Source organism: Capricornis sumatraensis, chromosome X (assembly GCF_032405125.1).
Source record: "Capricornis sumatraensis isolate serow.1 chromosome X, serow.2, whole genome shotgun sequence".
NCBI lineage: Eukaryota > Metazoa > Chordata > Mammalia > Artiodactyla > Bovidae > Capricornis > Capricornis sumatraensis.
The window spans coordinates 78,523,089-78,543,167 of record NC_091092.1 but is presented as its reverse complement, the minus strand read 5'-3'; the positions used below and the strand labels follow the sequence as shown (position 1 = coordinate 78,543,167).

General features: G+C 41.4%; 2 protein-coding genes across 3 annotated transcripts; both read left to right on the top strand.

The window, feature by feature from the left end:
* The first annotated feature begins 1,766 nt into the window (after positions 1 to 1,766).
* Positions 1,767 to 14,863, top strand: NONO (non-POU domain containing octamer binding). Of its 2 annotated transcripts, none has more exons than XM_068961936.1 (11): positions 1,767 to 1,846; positions 6,915 to 7,074; positions 8,069 to 8,262; positions 9,564 to 9,865; positions 10,671 to 10,766; positions 10,965 to 11,161; positions 11,506 to 11,590; positions 12,022 to 12,124; positions 12,635 to 12,674; positions 12,900 to 13,009; positions 13,680 to 14,863. In XM_068961936.1, the coding sequence occupies exons 2-11, from the start codon at positions 6,924 to 6,926 to the stop codon at positions 13,812 to 13,814; spliced, it is 1,413 nt and encodes a 470-aa protein (XP_068818037.1). In that variant the 5' UTR covers positions 1,767 to 1,846; positions 6,915 to 6,923; the 3' UTR covers positions 13,815 to 14,863. The 2 variants fall into 2 exon arrangements, with proteins under 2 accessions (XP_068818037.1, XP_068818038.1); XM_068961937.1 differs by having other exon boundaries at positions 6,904 to 7,074.
* A 631-nt stretch (positions 14,864 to 15,494) lies between these two features.
* On the top strand, positions 15,495 to 18,852 carry ITGB1BP2 (integrin subunit beta 1 binding protein 2). The gene is made up of 11 exons (XM_068962852.1): positions 15,495 to 15,558; positions 15,801 to 15,850; positions 15,941 to 15,997; positions 16,074 to 16,204; positions 16,905 to 16,999; positions 17,107 to 17,165; positions 17,308 to 17,378; positions 17,493 to 17,592; positions 17,849 to 17,962; positions 18,203 to 18,265; positions 18,625 to 18,852. Exons 1-11 carry the CDS (start codon positions 15,495 to 15,497, stop codon positions 18,850 to 18,852), a joined length of 1,032 nt encoding a protein of 343 aa, XP_068818953.1.
* Positions 18,853 to 20,079: the final 1,227 nt, after the last annotated feature.

The following is a 20,079-nucleotide window of genomic DNA, read 5'->3' as shown; positions in this document are numbered from 1 at the left end:
TAGAAAGATAGCTAAAGTATTTTTAAAATGAGAAAGCCATGGCCCAGAAAAATATATGTAGCTTAATCCTTCATGTATAAAAAGGTAGAAACTTTTCTCTTTGACCAGGACAGTATAAATATAGAAAATAGAAATGCAAGAATGCAGTCATAATTGTAACCACTGGGATGAACAGGAGAGAATTTTCTCTTTTTACTCCTGAGTATGTTTTTGTTTTCTGTAAGCAGGAAAAGTCTTTTTCAGGGTAGAGGTATTAATTCGTTTTTCATTATAGAGGTGTTGCCTGCGTGCCAAGTTCCTTTAGTCATGTCTGACGTTTTTCGACCCTGTGGACCATCACCCACCTAGGCAAGAATACTGGAGTGGGTTTGCCATGCCTTCCTCCAGGGGCTCTTCCCCACCCAGGGATTGAAGTCCAGTCTCTTGTGCCTCCTGCATTGGCAGGCGGGTTCTTTACCACTAGTGCCACCCGGGAATCCCAATAAAGGTATTATTTATTCTCCAAAAGTTTGGTAATCATTGGTATTGATATGTCCAACATGGTAGCCACTAGCCTTGTGTGACTGCTTGAATTTTAGCTAATTAAAATGAAGTGGAATTAATAATTCAGTTCCTCACGCGCACTCCTCCTATTTCAAGTTCTCAATGGCCACATAGGGCCAGTAGGTACACCCATATTGAACAGAGCAGAAATAGAACATTTCTGTCATTGCAGGAGGTTCTAGACAATGCAGATTTAGATCACTGTGTCCCCACATAAGGTGGCGCCAGTGGGAAGACCCTGAAACCCTGAGTGTGAGTTAGTGGGAATTAACTACAAAGACCTATCAGGTGAGCAGTTGTAGTCCTCGATTAGCCACAGGGCTAGCTAGGCATTATTGAAAAATTGGCATCCTTTGGAGTACAGAAATCAGTCTGATCTGGAGGCCTAAAATGTATCCATGGCAATGATGACACCTGTTGATTCTCTCTGTAAAGCACGGGAACAATAATGATGTTTGGACTGCTGGGTTCCCTGGTTACCATGGAAATAAGAGTGCTGGTTACAATTCTGAGTAATTACGCAGAGACTGAAGTATCGATCTCCCCTCCTCGCCTCAATCCCTTTCTTTAACCATAACCATAGTGATGACTGTTTCAGCTGGGCTTCATGAGTCCACCTGGCAGCAGGAGAAGCAACTAAAAAATCTGATTAAGTAAGACGTGTCAGAGTGTAAGTCTTAATGAGGAAATGTGAAAAAAGAAACATGGCGGGGCATTTTTTTTCAGTGGAAAAAAGCGAGATCTACTACACTGAATACAATGACATTGTTACTCTAGCTGTTTGCACAGGCGCAGTGCAGGAATTCTCAGAGCACGCCTACGCGCACATTATCTCCTCTTCTCTTTCCACTTTCCTCTCTCTCTCCCTTTTTCCCCCTCCTCTGCCCCTCCCATCACTTGGTCTTTCGGTCTTTCCATTACTTAGTTGACGTCTCTCCTTTCGACCCTCTACTCCCTACCCGTTTATCCCCCTCCCCCTTTCCTTTTCCGCCTCTAGCGGACGGAACTTGCGCAAGCGCACTCGCTACAAAGCCTCGCTCTTTGTCCCCATCTGTCGTTCACACGAACTCCAGTCTTTCACATTCAGTAGCCAATAAGATCGAAGAAATGGTGGAAAACCGATTCCACCTCTGGAGATAAATGTTGATTGGCATATCAGATAACCAATAGGGAACGCCACTTTGTACCCCTTGGGAGGCACCGATCTCCGCCGTCTCGTTTCCGGCGGTCGCGCGCTCTTTTCTCGGGACGGTAAAGGCCGTGTAGCGTCGCCGTTACTCTGAGCAGAAAACAGTCGGTGAGGGTGAGTATGGGGTCGACTTAGTTCTTGTTCGAGAGAAGAGTAGGATTTCTAGCGACAATCGGTGAAGGAAGAGATGACGGCGAGGCTGGGTTTGAAGGAAGGTGGGCCGTTCGTTCTGAGGCCCCTTGAGGCCTTGTCTCCGCGGCCACACGGTCTCCTCATCCCACCCGCGGAGGCCCATCGCTCTCCGCTGGTCTCGCCTTCTGCTTTAACCTGATTCCCGTTTCCCTTCCCTTGCCGTTTTTTTTTTTGGCAACACATCTTGGAAGCTGAATCTTGTCAGTAAGTTCCCCAATCGTTGAGCCGCCCTGGGCCTGAGGGTGTGGGGTCTATTATCCGAGAGCGCTGAAGTCGCGGCTGCAGGAGGAGGCGCTTTGTCGGGCGCTCCTCCTCTCGACCTCGTGAGGCCGTTAGTTCCGGAGGAGAAAGGGGGCCCCCTCCCCTACCCCAGCGATGCTTCTTTGTCAAAACTCTGAGCTGGGAAGTTCATCTGCTAGTCCAGCCCTTGCTGTTTTCCTAGGCAGATTCCTGAAGACTTTTTTTGTCCTGTTGCCTGTCTACTCGACCTGTTTATGACATCACTTTTTAAAAAAAGAAAATTAATTTTATGGGTTTCCTATCGGGTATTTTACCTTTGGAAAAACTGTTCTCGTAAGCTGCCGCTTTGTGTTCTTAACAGAAGTCGAGGTTAAAGAGGACTGGGAGGCACTTTGTTATCTTCAGTCAAAGTTGAGGTAGGGGTAGGGTTGTCAGAGAAAATACAGGACACCCTGTTAGATTTGAATTTCACGTAAACAACAAATTTTTTTAGTATACATGGAATGGAACACTAAAGAGATTTATTTTTCAAAATCTGAAATTCAAATTTAACTGTAATGTGTTTTTATTTGATACATCTGGCCACTCTTAATAGGGGGATCCTGGCTAGATTTATATTGTGTCTTTGTCCATGTTCCTTATTACTAAATGAAAGGTCCTAAGAGATTCTTGGAAAAGGGCCTTACCTGGCCAGTGCCTCCTGCAGCTTTCAGGCTGGTCCACATCCAGGCAGCCATTTCCATCTGGTAGATTTTTACCAGGTTTCCCCCACACACAGTTTCCACTTAAAAGTTGATCCTTTTCCTGAAAATTAAGGGGACATTTTATTTAGGTTTCAGATACGTGGTGTAGTGTTTGGTTTGTGCAGTTGTGTTGCAGATAGCCCCAGTTTTTCTAACAGCAATATGTATTTGCTCTCAAGAAAGTCCATCAGGGTTAGTCTTTGGGGCAAATAAGTAGACATAAATCCTTACTGTTGACTGTATGATTTATTCCCTTCTCAGAGGCCCCAGTGGCTAGGGGCAGTGAATTTATTACCCAGATATTTGCACATATTTCCAAATTATATTGGTGGTCATCATCAGAAGTACATTACAGGGACAAATGCTTACTGAATACTTGCTACTTTGTGGGCACTGTTTTAGGTGATTTATACAGTATTATTTTGTGTTCACTGTTGAATGACTTCTTGGGAAATAAACTGAAGGGAAAGAGTGATGATTGGCATTATGGAGACATTTACTCGACACAAAGGTAGGCAGTTTGGTTGTAAAAATAATTTTTGCTAGAATCCAGAAGAGCAAGGGAAGAATGTAATTGATGAAATTTGTCTAACTGGAGCACCGCATATGTGGAAATAGGGGTGGTGATTGTCAGCAGGAACAAGTAGCTGTAATGTCCATTATCTGGTTTGGTCAAAATAACCAGTCCTGTGAGATAGATGTTACCCCCATCTTACAAGTGAGGAAACTAAGACTCAGAGGTTAGGTGACATTTTAGTAAGTGTTTTGAATTCTAAAGTCTAAAATCAAGGTGAGTTCAATTACTCAGTTTAGACCATAGCAATGAGCATGAGCTTTAGAGTTCAGCAGACCTGAGTTCTACTCCATGCTTCATCACATTTGTGTGACCTTGGATGTACATCAGTTTTCTTATTCAGAAGATAGTTGTGAGTATTAAATGAGATAATATAGGCTTAGCACAGTGCCTGACATTCAGTGATCAGTTAATATCTGGTATTAACATCTTAACTACCACATTGCACTTTCTAAAATAAAAAATAACTTCCATTGAAGTAATCCTAAATAGTTTAAAACATCCCTATGATCAAAGAGATAATTTCTACTAAGAAATTATAAAATGGCCTTTTTGAATGGAGTGGTGAGGTGTGATTAGGATGTAAATATAGAGTTTTTAATATTTCAGTTTTGAGTGGATCTCTGTAAGGATTTCTGTTAACATATAACATTGTGGGTTCCTGAATGGGATGCAAGATATTGAGGCTGGGGCCACTGACTCCTAAATTAAAGGCTGGAGATTTAAAAAAAAAAGCGAGAAAGACTCTTTGGATTCTAGCCAGAGGTAAGAAGAAATAGTTGGAGAAATGGCTATGAAAATAATTCACGTTTCTGCTATAGGCTTTTGGGATCAGGGGAATGGGGGTGTTTAATATGTAGGACTCATAGGGGAAAACATCTGATGCTAATGCCCACCTTACCTATCCCCAGTTCTATTTTTATGGTTTAATTTCTTGTATCTTATTTTTAAAAACATTTTCTCTTTTTTTTAAGGTATCAAATTTGCTCTGAAACTGTTGCACTTATTCACAGTATTTAAAGTTGTTAAACTAAAAAAAATAAAGTTGTTAAACTATAAACTATGTGGCAAAAGTCACAAAGGTGTTTAATAAGAATTTATCCTATGGAGATATTTATTGCAGCATTATAATAGGAAAAAGCTGAAAACAGCCTAAATGTCTCATAGGGAGTAGTTTAGTAAATTAGTGTACATCCAGTTGGACTTTATGTAACCATTAAAAATTATAATTAAGTTGACACTAGGAATGAGAAAAGGGTGAATATAAAATAGTGCATTAATGGTTGCAGTTTTGAAATGACAATATATGTTTTTAAAGGTTAAGAAGCGAAAATGGAAATTGTGGGAGGAATATCTGTTCATGGAGGTGCCCCAAGACTTAGCTGAGAGCATTGGTTTATAATAGTGACAAATTATAAATAACCTAAGTGTCCTGGCACTATAAGGGTTTGGTTGACAGCAGAATACAGAGTCCATTAACAATAAATGTAGAAGATTTAGGGACATGGAGTATACCATTTAGAGTACATACAAATATGTAAATAAGTGACTGAAATGGCATATCAGAATGTCAACAGTGACTTTTTCAGTGGTCAGTCTTTGGGTTTTTGTTTTATTGTTTTCTATGTTAAAGATGTAGTTTGTACTTTATTAATGAAGAACAAAAGACTGATGAAATGATATACATGAGAATTCAAGTTTTGGCTTGAATGTCAGATTTCTAGTGAGGCCAAACTCACAACTATTTAAAATTGGAAATCTTCCCCTTCCACTCCCTGTCCACTTTCCCCTCCTCTCAACTTTTATTTTCTCCTAGCACTAAACCTCTTAAGTACTATGTAATTTAATTATTATGTATATTTTCTCTCACTGGAAGGTTATCACTGCTGAAGGCAAGACTGTTCATTGATTCATCCCAAGCACCTAGAATAGTGTCTAGCAAATAAGCATTTGGTGAATAGTTGTTGAATTAATGTAAAAAATTAGTAAAAAAGAAAAAGTCATTTTTATCATTTTCTTACTGGAAAGCCAGTTATAGAGACTATTTCATGGATGTAGTTTTTAAATCTTAAATTATATTCTTAGAATAAATTATTAGAAGTAGAATTCCTGAGTTAAAAAATATGAACATCTTGATACCTCTTGTTACCTGTTGTCTTATAAAACAACTTTATACAGAACTTAACTGCATTGATATTTTCAGTTTTGGTAGGATATGATATACAAAATGTATCAATGTTAAAGTTTTATACACATAAGTGTCTTGTATATTCCTCATCCAGAATCAATAGCTACCAAGCCTTTGTCACATTTTTTTAATCTGAGGAATATAATTTATTTTAAGGGAATCATGATGTTAATAATACAGTTTTTGGAGAAAAGATCATTTTCTGCATCTTTCAGTTAAATCTGACTGGAGGGTCTTATGTTTAGGGTAAAAGATTCATGATTGATTTTTGTCCTTTAATTTACTGGAAAACTGCCCTTGGATAAGGGAGATAGTCCTCAGCTGATCCATTAGGAAATTTCCATCTTAAAACCATCAACTTTTGTATTCAGCCTGGATTATACCAGGAATTTTCATTTTAATCTTACGGGTTTTTGGCCATGCCTAGTGGCTTACAGGATCTCTATTCCCCAGTCAGGGATTGAAGCCCAGCCACAACAGTGGCTTGGAATCCTAACCACTAGGCAACCAGGGAACTCCCTTATGTTGATTTTAAACGACAAAATTTAAGATTTTATGATTGTATATGTTTGTATTGGATGCTTTCATTACTTTGATAGTCATTTATCTTTCTATTATGGTTAACAATGATATTTAATAATAACAATATATGCTAGTACAGAACTAGTATTTTCACATATTCATCTTCATAGCTACCTTGAGAGGTAGGTGTTTTTATTATCCCTTTTATAACAACTTAAGGAACTGGTTCAAAAGTAATTTACTAGTAAGTGTTAGGACCATGTTTCAAATATAAGTATGTCTAAATCTATACAGCCCATACTTTTCCACAGTATCAACTATAGGCTAGGGCTGCAAGGTGCCAAAGAACAAGACTTACTAGTCCTCGAGATAACGAGAATCTATTTCAATCATTGTATTTTTAAAGTGTGCTTTAATATTATGATAGGGCCATTTTTTAGGGAGTAGATTATTTTGGGAAAGTCACTTCAATGCATGTAGTTATTGAACTGGAGGGTTCCTCAAGTCATTCTTTTGCAAGCTGTTCTTATTTAGTGCTTGTCTAGTTTCTGTGTGCAATATAACTGCTAGTGCTGGTGGTTTTAGATGGTTGAATTGTACTCCTTCACCATACCTGTTTGAAATAGTACCATAGGTGATTAATTGACATGTAAGTCACCAGGAAATTAGTGACTGAATATGTTCTAAGCACTGAATGTGTCTGACATTCCAGTTTATTTTTAGGGTACAAAGATGCAGAGCAATAAAACTTTTAACTTGGAGAAACAAAACCACACTCCAAGGAAGCATCATCAACATCACCATCAGCAGCACCACCAGCAGCAACAGCAGCAGCCACCACCTCCACCAATGCCTGCAAATGGGCAGCAAGCCAGCAGCCAGAGTAAGTACATGCTAGGTAATGAAGTAGAAATAGGTTGTCTTGGGAATAGTTTCTTGATTTTTAGATTCGACTCTTGGGATTATAAAGGAATGGGCTTTTGTGGCACACCTTTGTTGTTCTTTTCCCTATTTACCTCAATACTTAGGATAGAAAAAGGCTGATTCTCTGAAAAGGAGCAGATATGTAGGATAGCAGTTGAATACAGGTTGCTTTGCTGCATTGGCACATCGTTTTGCTAAACACTGTGGTAATTGTATGACTAGTAGGTAGAGAAAATATAAAGAAGGTTTTTAAGACTTAATGGAGAAGAAATCTGATATTGAGTATTACACTTGAGCCTAGGGCCTCTGCCTCCCTAGTTTTAATCAGAGTAAAAGATCTTTAAAGATATGTTCTCATCCATTCCACTAACTTTGAGCACCTCTTGTATGCGTCTAAAACTACAAACAACCTCATCTTCCTTATTTCCAAAAATTCCTACAAAGAATACTCTTTCCTAACTCATTTCTTTTCATTACATTACCCCAAGCCTGAAAGAATGGGAACTGTTAAGGTTATGAAGATTGATTTGGGATTGGGAAATAGGGCAGTTTTTGTGTGTGTGTGTTTTTTTTTTTTTTTTTTTGTAATTATGTTTTAAATGTAAAAATCCAGTCACTTCTGACATAGAGCTCCTTGACTTGCTTGGTTTTCTCTTTGACAGTAGCTCTTGTATTGTCTTCCTGTCTCTTGAGTTAGTCTAGGTTGGCTCCTGGACCATAGTAGAGCTGTTGAGAAGTCCGTCCTCCCTCCCTCCACCCCCAGATCTCTGCATACTGCTTTCACATTCTAAGTGCAATTTACTGATAAGTGGTTAGTGGATAGATTCCATTGGGAAATGGTGTTGACTTCTTTATAGCAATTACATTTCTTATCTAACAGCAGTTGTAACTCTTTGAGGATATGACTGTAAATCTCTCCCCAATCTTTTAAGTGACTATGTTTCTTCTCTCAGATGAAGGCTTGACTATTGACCTGAAGAATTTTAGGAAACCAGGAGAGAAGACCTTCACCCAGCGTAGTCGGCTCTTTGTGGGCAATCTTCCTCCTGACATCACTGAGGAGGAGATGAGGAAACTGTTTGAGAAATATGGGAAGGCAGGCGAAGTCTTCATTCATAAGGACAAGGGCTTTGGCTTTATCCGCTTGGTAAGCAGCTGTGGGCTTTTAGAGCATGTGCTCTAAAAGGTGGTGAAGCTAGGAAATGATGGCTATGGAAAATTAGGCAGTAGAAATAATTCTCAGATGATGTTTGTAAAAGCTTATAGTTGGTAGAACAGGACAAAATGCAGATTTTATTTTAATTTTTCCTGATAGGTTTTTGTTTCAAGACAACATAGGTTTATTTGCCTAGGACTCTGGGGCTTAAGTATGCCCTTTGGAACTTTTTTTAATTGGGAAATTTCAAGCATATAGAAGTGGAGAGAATAGTGCAGTGAACCTGTACATACTTGTTACCCAGCTTCAATAACTATCAAGTCATAGTTAATCTTGTTTTTTCTGTACCTTTCCCCTGTTTACTGTCCCCTACAAATACTTTTAGTAAGTTAAGATTTTTTCCTGAAAAAATAGGAAAAGACTTTTAGTAATGATCAAGATTTATATAATTTATTTCCAAAGCCTTTATGCATGTATTATCTCACTTAAGAGTCCTCAAAACCATGAGGGGACAGTTTTATATCCTTTTTTTAAATCTACTTTGAAAGAAAAATTTTAATTGCTAAAATCCACATAATATAACATTTATCATAACCATTTTTAAGTGTAGATGTCTGATTTGATTTAGGAAATGTGTTTAAGTGTGTGGGGGAAACCTTTTTGGGCATTATCTATCTCCATAAATGAGGAACATAATGTGCTAGTAAGATCACTGGATGTTATAGTCAGAACCAGTCTTCATTCCAGATCTACCACTAACTCAAAACTGTATGGGCAAGTCATTTTTTCTGGGGCTCAGGTTCCTCTTTAAGAATGTGGAGGGGAGGGTCCCATCAAGGTCTGTGGTTCTAAAGAGGCCTCTTGGAGGGTGTAGTGATTCTGATTACTCTGGTACATAGCTAGCTGAAACTAAAATAATTCTGACTTCTGTATTGTAAGAGTAGGTTTTATGCTGGTCATTGTCCAGATTTAACACTTAAGAGAATAGCTTGTCATACTGATGACCATGTAAGTGATGTTAACTCTAGAATTTCCAATTGATTTATTACAAGGCCATCAGAACAGTTAGGTTAACCAAAGAATTATCTGAAACACATGAATCCGTTCTTCCAGTTCCATCCTTTTTTTTTGTTTGTTTTGTTTTTGTATGCTTGTTTCCAAGGGTTTTGAGTTTGGTTTTTTCTTTTTTTGAGACACTGAGGTATTGAGCTATGGTACTTTAGACTCTTGATGGCTGTGTAGGTGGTCATTGTTGAGCTGTTGAGTTATTCTGACTTTTCTCTGCTTCCTAGGAAACACGAACCCTAGCGGAGATTGCCAAAGTAGAACTGGACAACATGCCACTCCGTGGAAAGCAGCTGCGTGTGCGCTTTGCCTGCCATAGTGCATCCCTTACAGTCCGAAACCTTCCTCAGTATGTGTCCAATGAACTGCTGGAGGAGGCCTTTTCTGTGTTCGGCCAGGTGGAGAGGGCTGTAGTCATTGTGGATGATCGAGGCAGGCCCTCAGGAAAAGGCATTGTTGAATTCTCAGGGAAGCCAGCTGCTCGAAAAGCTCTGGACAGATGCAGTGAAGGCTCCTTCCTGCTAACCACGTGAGTCAGGGGTCATTTTCAGAAACATACCTTAAATGCTACTTCCTTCTGTGGTCTGGGGAGTTAGCCTCTAAGAACCATGTTCTTGTGTTCATTTAGAAGACTAGATACTATCCAGCTCTCTGGTAGGGTTTTCAGTATAATCTTAAATTAATGGAAATGGTATGAGGATTAAAAGATAGACATTTTCAGTAAGTTGTCATTTAGTCAGTTGTTAAATCTCCCCTTACTATGAAGTTTTAGAACTCGTAAATTGTTTTGTGCATGCAACATCTCTCTTAGTATTTATTCCAAGTCATTATTTTGAGTTCTGAGTTGTTGTATCTGAGCTAAGTTGAGTTCTGAGCTTGCTCAGTTGTATCCGACATTTTTGTGAACTCATAGACTGTAGCTCACCAGGCTTCTCTGTCCGTGTACTTTCCCAGGCAAGAATACTGGAGTGGGTTGCTGTTTCCTTTCCAGGGGATCTTCCCGACCCAGGGCTCAAGCCTGTGGAACCTGCAGCATCTCCTGCATGGCAGGCGAATGATGGCTGCAATGGGGCAGCCCCACACTTCAGTACTTTACCTACTTAAAGGCTGTGTTCAGAGATCTGAACCCTGACCCCATCCTGTCAACCGCAGATTCCACAGAGTTCTGTTTAAAGAACTTGGTTACTTGGGACTAGGTGTAAAAGCACCTTCAGAAGTATGTTTAATTGTTTAGTGCTGACCCTTAATTAGTTCATTGTGCCACTGACTCGTAGAGAGGGAAGCCTAACGAAGGTTATACTTTGACTAACACTGAGTGTTTTTCTTTCTCCCAGATTTCCTCGACCTGTGACTGTGGAGCCCATGGACCAGTTAGATGATGAAGAGGGACTCCCAGAGAAGCTGGTTATAAAGAATCAGCAATTTCACAAGTATGTGATCCTGACAGATTCCCTGTTAGTTGTTTGCCTATTTATTCTTAAGGAAGCTTGTAATGGGTTGTGTAAAAGAGGCAAGTCTTTGCTGTATGTGTTCAGTGGCAGCCATTGTCTTGGCCCTTGGGAGGAATGTAGTATTTAGTTGGGAGAATCTTGGACAGAGTTTTAGTAACCCAGAAACCTTGTCAATAGAGAGCGAGAACAGCCACCCAGATTTGCACAGCCTGGCTCCTTTGAGTATGAGTATGCCATGCGCTGGAAGGCACTTATTGAGATGGAAAAGCAGCAGCAGGACCAAGTGGACCGAAACATCAAGGAAGCTCGTGAGAAGCTGGAGATGGAAATGGAGGCTGCTCGCCATGAGCACCAGGTCATGCTGATGAGGCAGGGTGAGTATCTACCTAAGGCTTAAAACTAGAAGAAGGACAAAATAACTTTTTTTCAGGAGTTTCTTTGTATCAATCAACAGAGAAAGGCCTAAACTTCAGCTTTTATTCTCTGAAATATTTTGTTGATCTTGGTAGGCAAATGAGCTTGGAGATGTGGCAGAGGATACTGGATTCTGTGGAGAAGGAAATAATAGGTTTGACTTCATTTTTGGAATCTGGATACCTCGGATGGCCACTCAGGGATTAAATATCCCCTTTGCTTTCTGGATCTTTATTTGTGGAAAATTAATGGGCCTATATGAGGAGGGTGAAGAATACTCTGAATCAGTCTGTTGTTGTTCTAGATTTGATGAGGCGCCAAGAAGAACTTCGGAGGATGGAAGAGCTGCACAATCAAGAAGTGCAAAAACGAAAGCAGCTGGAGCTCAGGTAACTTTTTTTTCCTCCAACCCTTTTTCTCTGACAACTCTAAAAGGTAATGTCTTACTCCTGCTTCTTAACCACCATGCTATCTCATGCATTTGTAAATATGTTGGCAAATATTTCCTGGCTGCTTCTCAAGTTCTCCCTTTAGGTAGATGTTTTGACTGCCCATGGTTCTGTGAATTCTTGGGACTGCACTAAAGAGGAAAGCACCTGAGTGATTGGTCTCATGAGGCTGGCTCCTTTGGGAAAGAACTTTTTCCCCTAAAGGACACATCGGGGTTGTTTTAGGGCTGGGCCCACTTAACAGTTGCCTGGAGAACTAAGGTAGTTTTCAGTGGGCTCTTGGATCTCCTTGGCTGAGTCCCCTATTAAGACAGATAATCTGTTCAAGTTCTGGAATGCCTGTGCTTAAATATCTCGGTGACTCTGTGCAGGCAGGAGGAGGAGCGCAGGCGCCGAGAGGAAGAGATGCGGCGGCAACAAGAAGAAATGATGCGACGACAGCAGGAAGGATTCAAGGGAACCTTCCCTGATGCGGTATATCTCTCATGTGCCCATGATACGACAAACTCACCACTAGGATTAGGAAACAATAGGCTATGACCAATTTTTCCATTCTGTGACACTTCTTTTAGAAAGAAGCAGTCATAGGAAGGAAAGGTAAGGTTTGAAGAGGAGCTCTTTTTGCCTCACGGGCAATTTAGGATGAAAAGCTGGGGCTAGTTTGTGCTGTTTAATCTCAGTGACTGCAGGATCAGATAGATTCAGTCCTGTAGCAGCCTTGCCTGGTCTTCTGATGTCCTCAGCAGTTGTACAGGTTGGAGCCCTGAAAGAAATCATGTGTCTCTCCTTTCATCTCTCAATTTGTTCCTAATAGGAAACTCAACTTGTGTCCTAGTAGCTCTAAACTTGAGTTCATTGTACAACTACAGTGAGTTAATTTAAGGAGCTGTTGCAGATGTTCTTTAGTATGTGGTCCTTAGTGGATTGTGGTAGAATGAATGCAGTGCTGTCTTGATCTGTCTTGAGTGTTTTTTTGTTTTCCAGAGAGAGCAAGAGATACGGATGGGTCAGATGGCTATGGGAGGTAAGGGCTTAGGAGATTAATGGTACAGATTTCTTTTTTTGTCTCATCTCTGGTGAACTATGTAGCTTCTCCTACCTAGTCCAGATTTAAGGGGCTTGACATTTCTGGAAGCAAATTTTGGTGGGAGGGTAACATGTCTTAGCCCAGAGGTCTTGGCTTGTTTCCTTTGGCGTAGATAAAGAATGTCAATGTCTGTCTCCTCTACTGATCACTACTCTGCTTTAGGTGCTATGGGCATAAACAACAGAGGCGCCATGCCCCCTGCTCCTGTGCCAGCTGGTACCCCAGCTCCTCCAGGACCAGCCACTATGATGCCAGATGGAACCTTGGGATTGGTAAACTGCAGAGCTTTATAGTAGCTAAACGGTGATAGGAGGAAGGACTTTGCCTTCATGGTCCTTGGGCCTGCTACAAATTAAATAGTTTTTAGGATCACTGTTATCTATAAAATGTTAACCTCAAGCTCTTTGAGTCTTGTGCAAACCCAATCTTAAATTATATTTTATCCTCTGACTGGCTAGTCTTGATTGACATTTTTTGCTACCCTGGGTAAATAGGTTCCTTTTTGGAGGGAAGGCAACAAAGGTTAGGCATTATATGAAACATGTGTGAGTCCAAAAGATTTATGGCTCATGCAGTCCTGAGGTGGTTTAGTTGTAGTGTCAGAATGTTTACTTTGAATAGGGTTAAATTTGCTGAAGAGTGATGGCCTGCCCTTGTCCATATACCTAGTTCAGGAAAAAGGACTTGGCTAACATTTATCCAGCCCAGGAATTTAGTATATAATGTTACTTAGCCTGTAGGAATCAGGATAAAAAGTTAAAGATGGTTGGGTGGACCTGTCAGCAACTTCCTTTTTAGGGTTATCCACTATAGTTTAAACAGGCTTAGTCTCCCCTACCATCAGGAATGTTGAATGGAAATGGCCTCCAGGGGAGGGACTATGGATGGGTGGGAAGCTAGGGCACAGGTTCTATTATAACATCATTCTCTTTTCTCCTTAAGACCCCACCAACAACTGAACGGTTTGGCCAAGCTGCTACAATGGAAGGAATTGGAGCAATTGGTGGAACCCCTCCTGCATTCAACCGTGCAGCTCCTGGAGCTGAATTTGCTCCAAACAAACGTCGCCGATACTAATAAAATTGCAGTGTCTAGTTTCCCAAAACCCTTAAAAGAAGGACCCTTTTTGGACTTAGCCGAATTCTACTCTGGAAAAGTGTTAGGGATTCCTCCCAATAGTTTAGGTCTTCCCTGCCTGTAATACTCTAGGGAGTATGTTGGAGGCAGAGGGTAAGGGAGGGGTGATATTTAACAAATCAGTTCTATGTGGTATATCCTTTCACTAATCAGTTCTGTGTGGTGCATTCCTAAAATCTCATGTGATTGTTGAGAGCCTGCGAGGGCCAGGGAGCCATGGCAGAATGGATCCAATTAGAGCCCCCATTAATCTTAATCATTCCACTTTTTGTCCACCCTGTTCTATTTGCTTTCTTGAGCCCCCCCACCCCAGTCGGTAAAGAATCTGCCTGCAGTGATGGAGACCTGATTTCGATTCCTGGGTCAGGAAGATCCCCTGGAGAAGGAAATGGCAACCCACTCCAGTATTCTTGCCTGGAGAATCCTGTAGACAGAGGAGCCTGGCAGGCTACAGTCCATGGGGTCATAAGAGTTGGACATGACTTAGTGCACTGTCTTACCCCAGAGATCCTGCCACATATACCACAAAAACCAAACATCCCCCAATGACCTTGGCCTCACTGTTCCAATCACTCCCAGGTGGGAATTCAGGCACATGTCCACAGAGGTCACAGACAACATACATACGGTTCTGTTATGTCCCATATATTACCCTTTCATGTCCCAAGGAAGACATTTTCTCTTAGAGATTTTCATTTAGTGTATCTTTAAAAAATCTTGTGTTAAACTTGCCTCCATCTTTTTCTTGGGTAAGGACAACCCAGAAATGGCCCTTTTGTGTCTGTGATGTTGCCATTCACAGCTTTGATAGGCCTAGTACAATCTTGAGAACAGGGTTGCTGTATGCTGAATGTCAGACGGTAGCTCTTAGCTTTGCCTATCTTAGGTAGTTATGCTGTGCATTTTTTATTGGTGTACCATGTTTGATTTGTCCCTAATACCTTTGAAGTTTTTCTGAGAAATGAAATAATGCAACATGAACTTATTAAAATACATTTTAAGCCTTTTAATTTTCTGTGCTGTTTTTGAAGGGGGGAGGAAGGGAAGTTCTGTCTCAGATGAGTGCAAGGCTATAAGAATAATCCTTTATGACCTTTTGCTTAAAATATTAATTATCTAGGCAAACATGGGAAAGTTAGATGTATACTATGGTCAAAGTGGTTGAAGATCCGGTGCTATTGGTGGTACACAGAAGTAACGAGGATGGGAGGAAAGCTGCTGCTTTGAAAGAGGAAGAAAATGGGCTGGAGGAATTGGGGTACCTTCAGCAAACTGGGAGGGGGCTTAAAATTGGTTGTTTCTGAGCAGGCTTGAACTTGGCATGGTAAATCTAAAACAAGTCTCAGCAATGGTTAGCTGACCTCACCCAGGTTCCAAGCCCTACTCTGCCTGATACTTTTTTCTTAAGCCTCAGAGCTGAAATGTTCCTGAGTTCTTTCCTATTGGCTGGGAAGACCAAGTGAAGTTCCCTTGCCCATGTTAGGAGGTGTACGCCTCCTGAACTAAAGATAGAAACAGCTGGCCTTTCCAGGCAGCTAAAAGCCTCCAGACTAAGAGGTGTTCCCCACTCGGCAGCCAGACTCCTTGAAATACCCTTTCAGTAATTCTACCAACGCCTCCATGTCTCTACTCTGCCATAACAAAGGCTGTGGGCAGCATTTTGACCCCCAAACCAACCTTCCTGGTGAGTAATCCTGACCTTGCCAGGAGCTCTGTGGGTGCTAAGGGAGTAGTCAGCTGTAGGCAGTCTGTTAAGGGAACAGAAATTTAGTGTGTACCTGCCTTAGTTTAATTGGTCTGGGTGTTCTTCAGTCTTTACTGATATATGTATATATATATTTATACCATATGGAAAGATTGTCAGCATATAAACCTGGAAAAGTAAGAATTCCTTTCCTTCCTTGATCTTGTTACTGGTATCCACAGATTCCTGTTACCATCACCCTGGGGTCCCAATCTTCCATGATGCACTTAAGGTGAGGAATAGGGAAGGGGGGAATAGCAAAACCATTTTGCAAAAGAAATGCAGCCAGGAATCTAAGCTGAGCTGGGTCTTTTGTTACCAGGGTTGGTCCTGCTGCCGGAAGCGAACTGTAGATTTCTCTGAGTTTCTAAACATCAAGGTAAATTCTTTACTTTCGGGTATTCTGCCCCCAATAGAAGGATTCCATCCCTAATCTTCTTTCCTATCTATACTAGGGCTGTACTGTTGGACCACACTGTGCTGAGAAGCTCCCTGAGGGCCCTGGTACAAGCAGTTCACTTCAGGAGCAAAGACCTCCAAATGTGACTCCAAAGTCAGCAGAGACTTTGCGTCGGGAGAGGCCCAAGTAAAGAGGAGGTCCCTGGGTTTTTCGTACATTCATTGAGCTTTTTAGGAGTGATTAATAGGTCATTGAGGTTTGGAAGCTAGAGACCAGAGATATGAGGAGACCCAAGTGTCAGGGCTTGATGTATGTTTTGTGCCTTAGGGGAAATTTGTCCAGAAATAATGTCCTTTGCTCTTAAGATTGGTATGGGGTATGATGGGGTAGGTATTTTGAATCAACAGAGTAGATAGCCTCTCACAAATACATACTTAGTTATAATACAAGGGTGATTGTTGAATGAATTGGGTTTTTTTCTTTTGGGGAGAGTTTTAAAATATGTTTTATATATTAAGAATGTAGTAGTATTGGCAGCCAGGAGGTTGCCAAGAAGAATAAATCAATTTTGTGGCAATAATATGAGCAACAGAAGAAAGTCTACAGTTAATTAGATGGAGAAAAGGGAATGATGCAGTTGTATAGAAAAATATGGATTCAGAGTAACTGAGTAGATTGGCAAGAGAAGCCCTGGGGAATTCCCCAGGGTTCAAGGATTTGGCATATCCACAGAGAAGAAGATTGGCAATGGGATTGCTATCCATCTTCTCTAACTCTGCCCTACTTTCACCAGACTTCTTCAATTCCAATACCACTGGTGGGAAGGTTGGCACTGTTGGTCACAGTTAGTGGGTCAGGACTAAATCACCGCACCCATACTCCCTAGGTCAGAGTTGCTTCCAAAGTTGCTTCCACTAAATATATCCCAAGCCCTGGAAATGGCACTGGAACAGAAGGAATTAGACCAAGAACCTGGAGCAGGTAAGTGGGTCCTTAGTAGGACAGGTTTCACAGGCTGGAATTTAGTGAAAGTGGCAGTTGGGTGGAAGAAATGAATAGTGTTCCTGACTCTTGTTTTCTTTGCCCAGGAGTTGACAGTAGCCTGATCCGGATTGGGGCCAGCTGCCAGAACCCAGGATGTGATGCTGTGAGTGAGAGTTTCTGGAGGACTCAAGCGTGTGTTTGAGAGATGTGATGCCTGAGGGATGGCTGGGTATAGATGTGAGGCTGCATACATTTTTATTCATTCTGATCTGATTCTTTTCCTGATTCTCCTTTATCTGTCTTAGATATACCAAAGCCTAGAGAGTGATGCTACTCCGTGTACCTACCACCCTGGAGCACCTCAATTCCATGAGGGGTGATGGAGGGGACTGGGTGGGCTGTGAGACAGGTTTTTCCCAATATTGACCTTAAGATTGGAGTGCTTGTGGAGAGGGGAAAGGAGATTAAGTGAATTCTATTCCTACCTCAGGGTGAAATCTTGGAGCTGTTGTGGCATCCAGACCCTGGATTTTGGGGCATTCCTGGCACAGCCAGGATGCAGAGTTGGTAGACATGATTGGGGGAAGCAGGTAAGTCCTGACTTTAATGAACCCTTGATTAGAACCCAGTTCCCAAATAATTTCTCCTCCTTGTACCTCATGGCCAAGCTCTGTATCTTCTCCCTTTTGCATGGACCAAATAAGATTTCTGCTCCCAGTGGTTTTGCAATATGAGGTCGTGTTAATCTTTCTGACACTCCCTTGTTTCTTCTCCACATACACCATGAGAACGCCCCTTGGGATAAGAGTCCATTCTTACCATCCACATTTCACATCTTCTTTTTAGCTGCCAGCATCTTGCCGTCATGATTGGCATCAGACAGATTCCTTAGTAGTGGTGACTATATATGGCCAGATTCCACTTCCTGCATTCAACTGGGTGAAGGCCAGTCAAACTGAGGTGAGGAATGTCTGATGCTGGATGGGAGGCCAGTGAATTGGGTGATATTATCATCTTACAGGCTGAGTCGTCGTGTGCAGTTAATATGTAGGCTCCATAGTCCTCTGGTAGAGCTCTAAGGTCACAGTTATCTGACTGGCCTGTGGATGTAGGAAATACACCACTGGCCTGCTTCTGTGTCATAATAATGTGTTCTGACCTTCTGGGATTGTTCCTACCCCTGTAATTCTTTTCTCTCAGCTTCATGTCCACACTGTCTTTGATGGTAACCGTGTGTTCCAAGCACAGATGAAGCTCTGGGGGGTAAGTGAAGAGAAAGGGGCACAAGAGGGGGAGGCAGATGGGGTAAAAAGAAGGGCTGGACTGGAATGAATAGAGGGTGTCTTGAGGGACGAAGTTGTAGTGGGAAAGTGGAGGTTTTCTCTTCATTTGCTTTGATATTCTCTCTCTCTCTCCCTCTTCTCCCTATTTTCTCCCCTTCCCCCCAACTCCCCTTTCTTTCCTCTTTCTCTCTCTCCCTTACTTATTCCTTCCCTATATTTTTCCCCATCTTTCATTTTTTATTTTTCTCCCTGTCATTCATCACCACCCTGCCCTGACCCCAATCCCTTTGGTTTCCTCATTTTCTCTTCTGTGTTCCTCTATCTTTCCCTCCTTCTCAGGTCATAGACGTGGAGCAGAGCTCTGTCTCCTTGATGCCATCTCGGGTTGAAATTTCCCTGGTCAAGGCTGACCCAGGATCCTGGGCCCAGCTGGAGCACCCCGATGCACTGGCTGAGAAGGCTAAGGCAGAGGTTGGGTTAGAGATGGATGAGGAAGAGTCTGAGGATTCAGATGATGACTTGAGCTGGACAGAGGAGGAGGAAGAGGAGGAAGCAATGGGAGAATAGTGACACCAGATAGTCAAGTCTAGATAGGATCTCAGTGACTCCCTTAGAATTTCAGAGACCAGGATATGGTTGGCCGTGGAGTGTCACTGAGCAACAGGAGGCAGAAGGAGGGGAGAACAAAAGTGTCCAAACCATGCTGTTTTTTCCCTTAAATAAATCTTGTATTCTGCAGTTTCACATAGTGTTGTTCTCTCACCTCACTATCTAAGATTGCATTCATTCCCTCCAGCTTCTGTGTGTGTGTGTAACACACATGTGTGAATACAAGCACATACAATCAATTCTTCACAACCACCAAGTATTTACTGAGTACTTACTACGTGCCCAGTTACATGTTAGGTGGTTTAGAGGTATCTGAGAAGCAGTAGGCTTATTCATTCCTGTTAGGAAAATTATAGTGTGGTTGCCAAGTCAAGGCTAATCTATATGAGATAATAATAAACACTATCAAGTAATTTAACTGAGTGCTAAATTGTGCAGTACAATTTTAAAAGCTATAGGAGTTGAGAGAATGGAGTGATTCATGTGGACTGTAGTAGAAAGGGAAAACACCATGGAACAAGTACATTTTTTACAGCTTTAATTAAATATAGTACACATCGTATACAATTTACCCAAGCGTAAGTGTAAAATTCAGGGGTTTTTTTTTTTAGTATACTCAGAGTTGTGCAGCCACAATCAATTTTATTTTTATTTTTTGGCCACACTGCAGCATGTGGGATCTTAGTTCCCCAACCAGAGATTGAACCCATGCCCCTGTAGTAGAGCGCAGAGTGTTAATCACTAGACCACCAGGGAAGTCCCAACCACAGTCAATTCTAAAAGTTTTTGCCATTCCCAAAAGAAACCCTATACCCATTAGCAGTCACTCCCAATTTCCCCCCAAACTGATACAACCACTGATCTACTTTCTGCCTCTATGGATTTACCTATTCTGGATATTTCATACAATATGTGGTTTTTTGTGACAGACTTCTTTCACTTAGGATAATGTTTTCAAGGTTCATCCATGTTCATCCAACATGATGCTCATCCGACATCAGTACTTTGTTCCTTTTAATGACCAAATGATATTTCACTGTGTGGATATAACACTTGTTTATCTCTTCATCACTTGAGGTATATTTGGGTTGTTTCTACTTTTTGGCTATTATGAGTAATGCTCCTGTAATAATGCTCCCATGAGCATTCATGTTCAAGTTTTTATGTGGACCTATGTTTTCATTT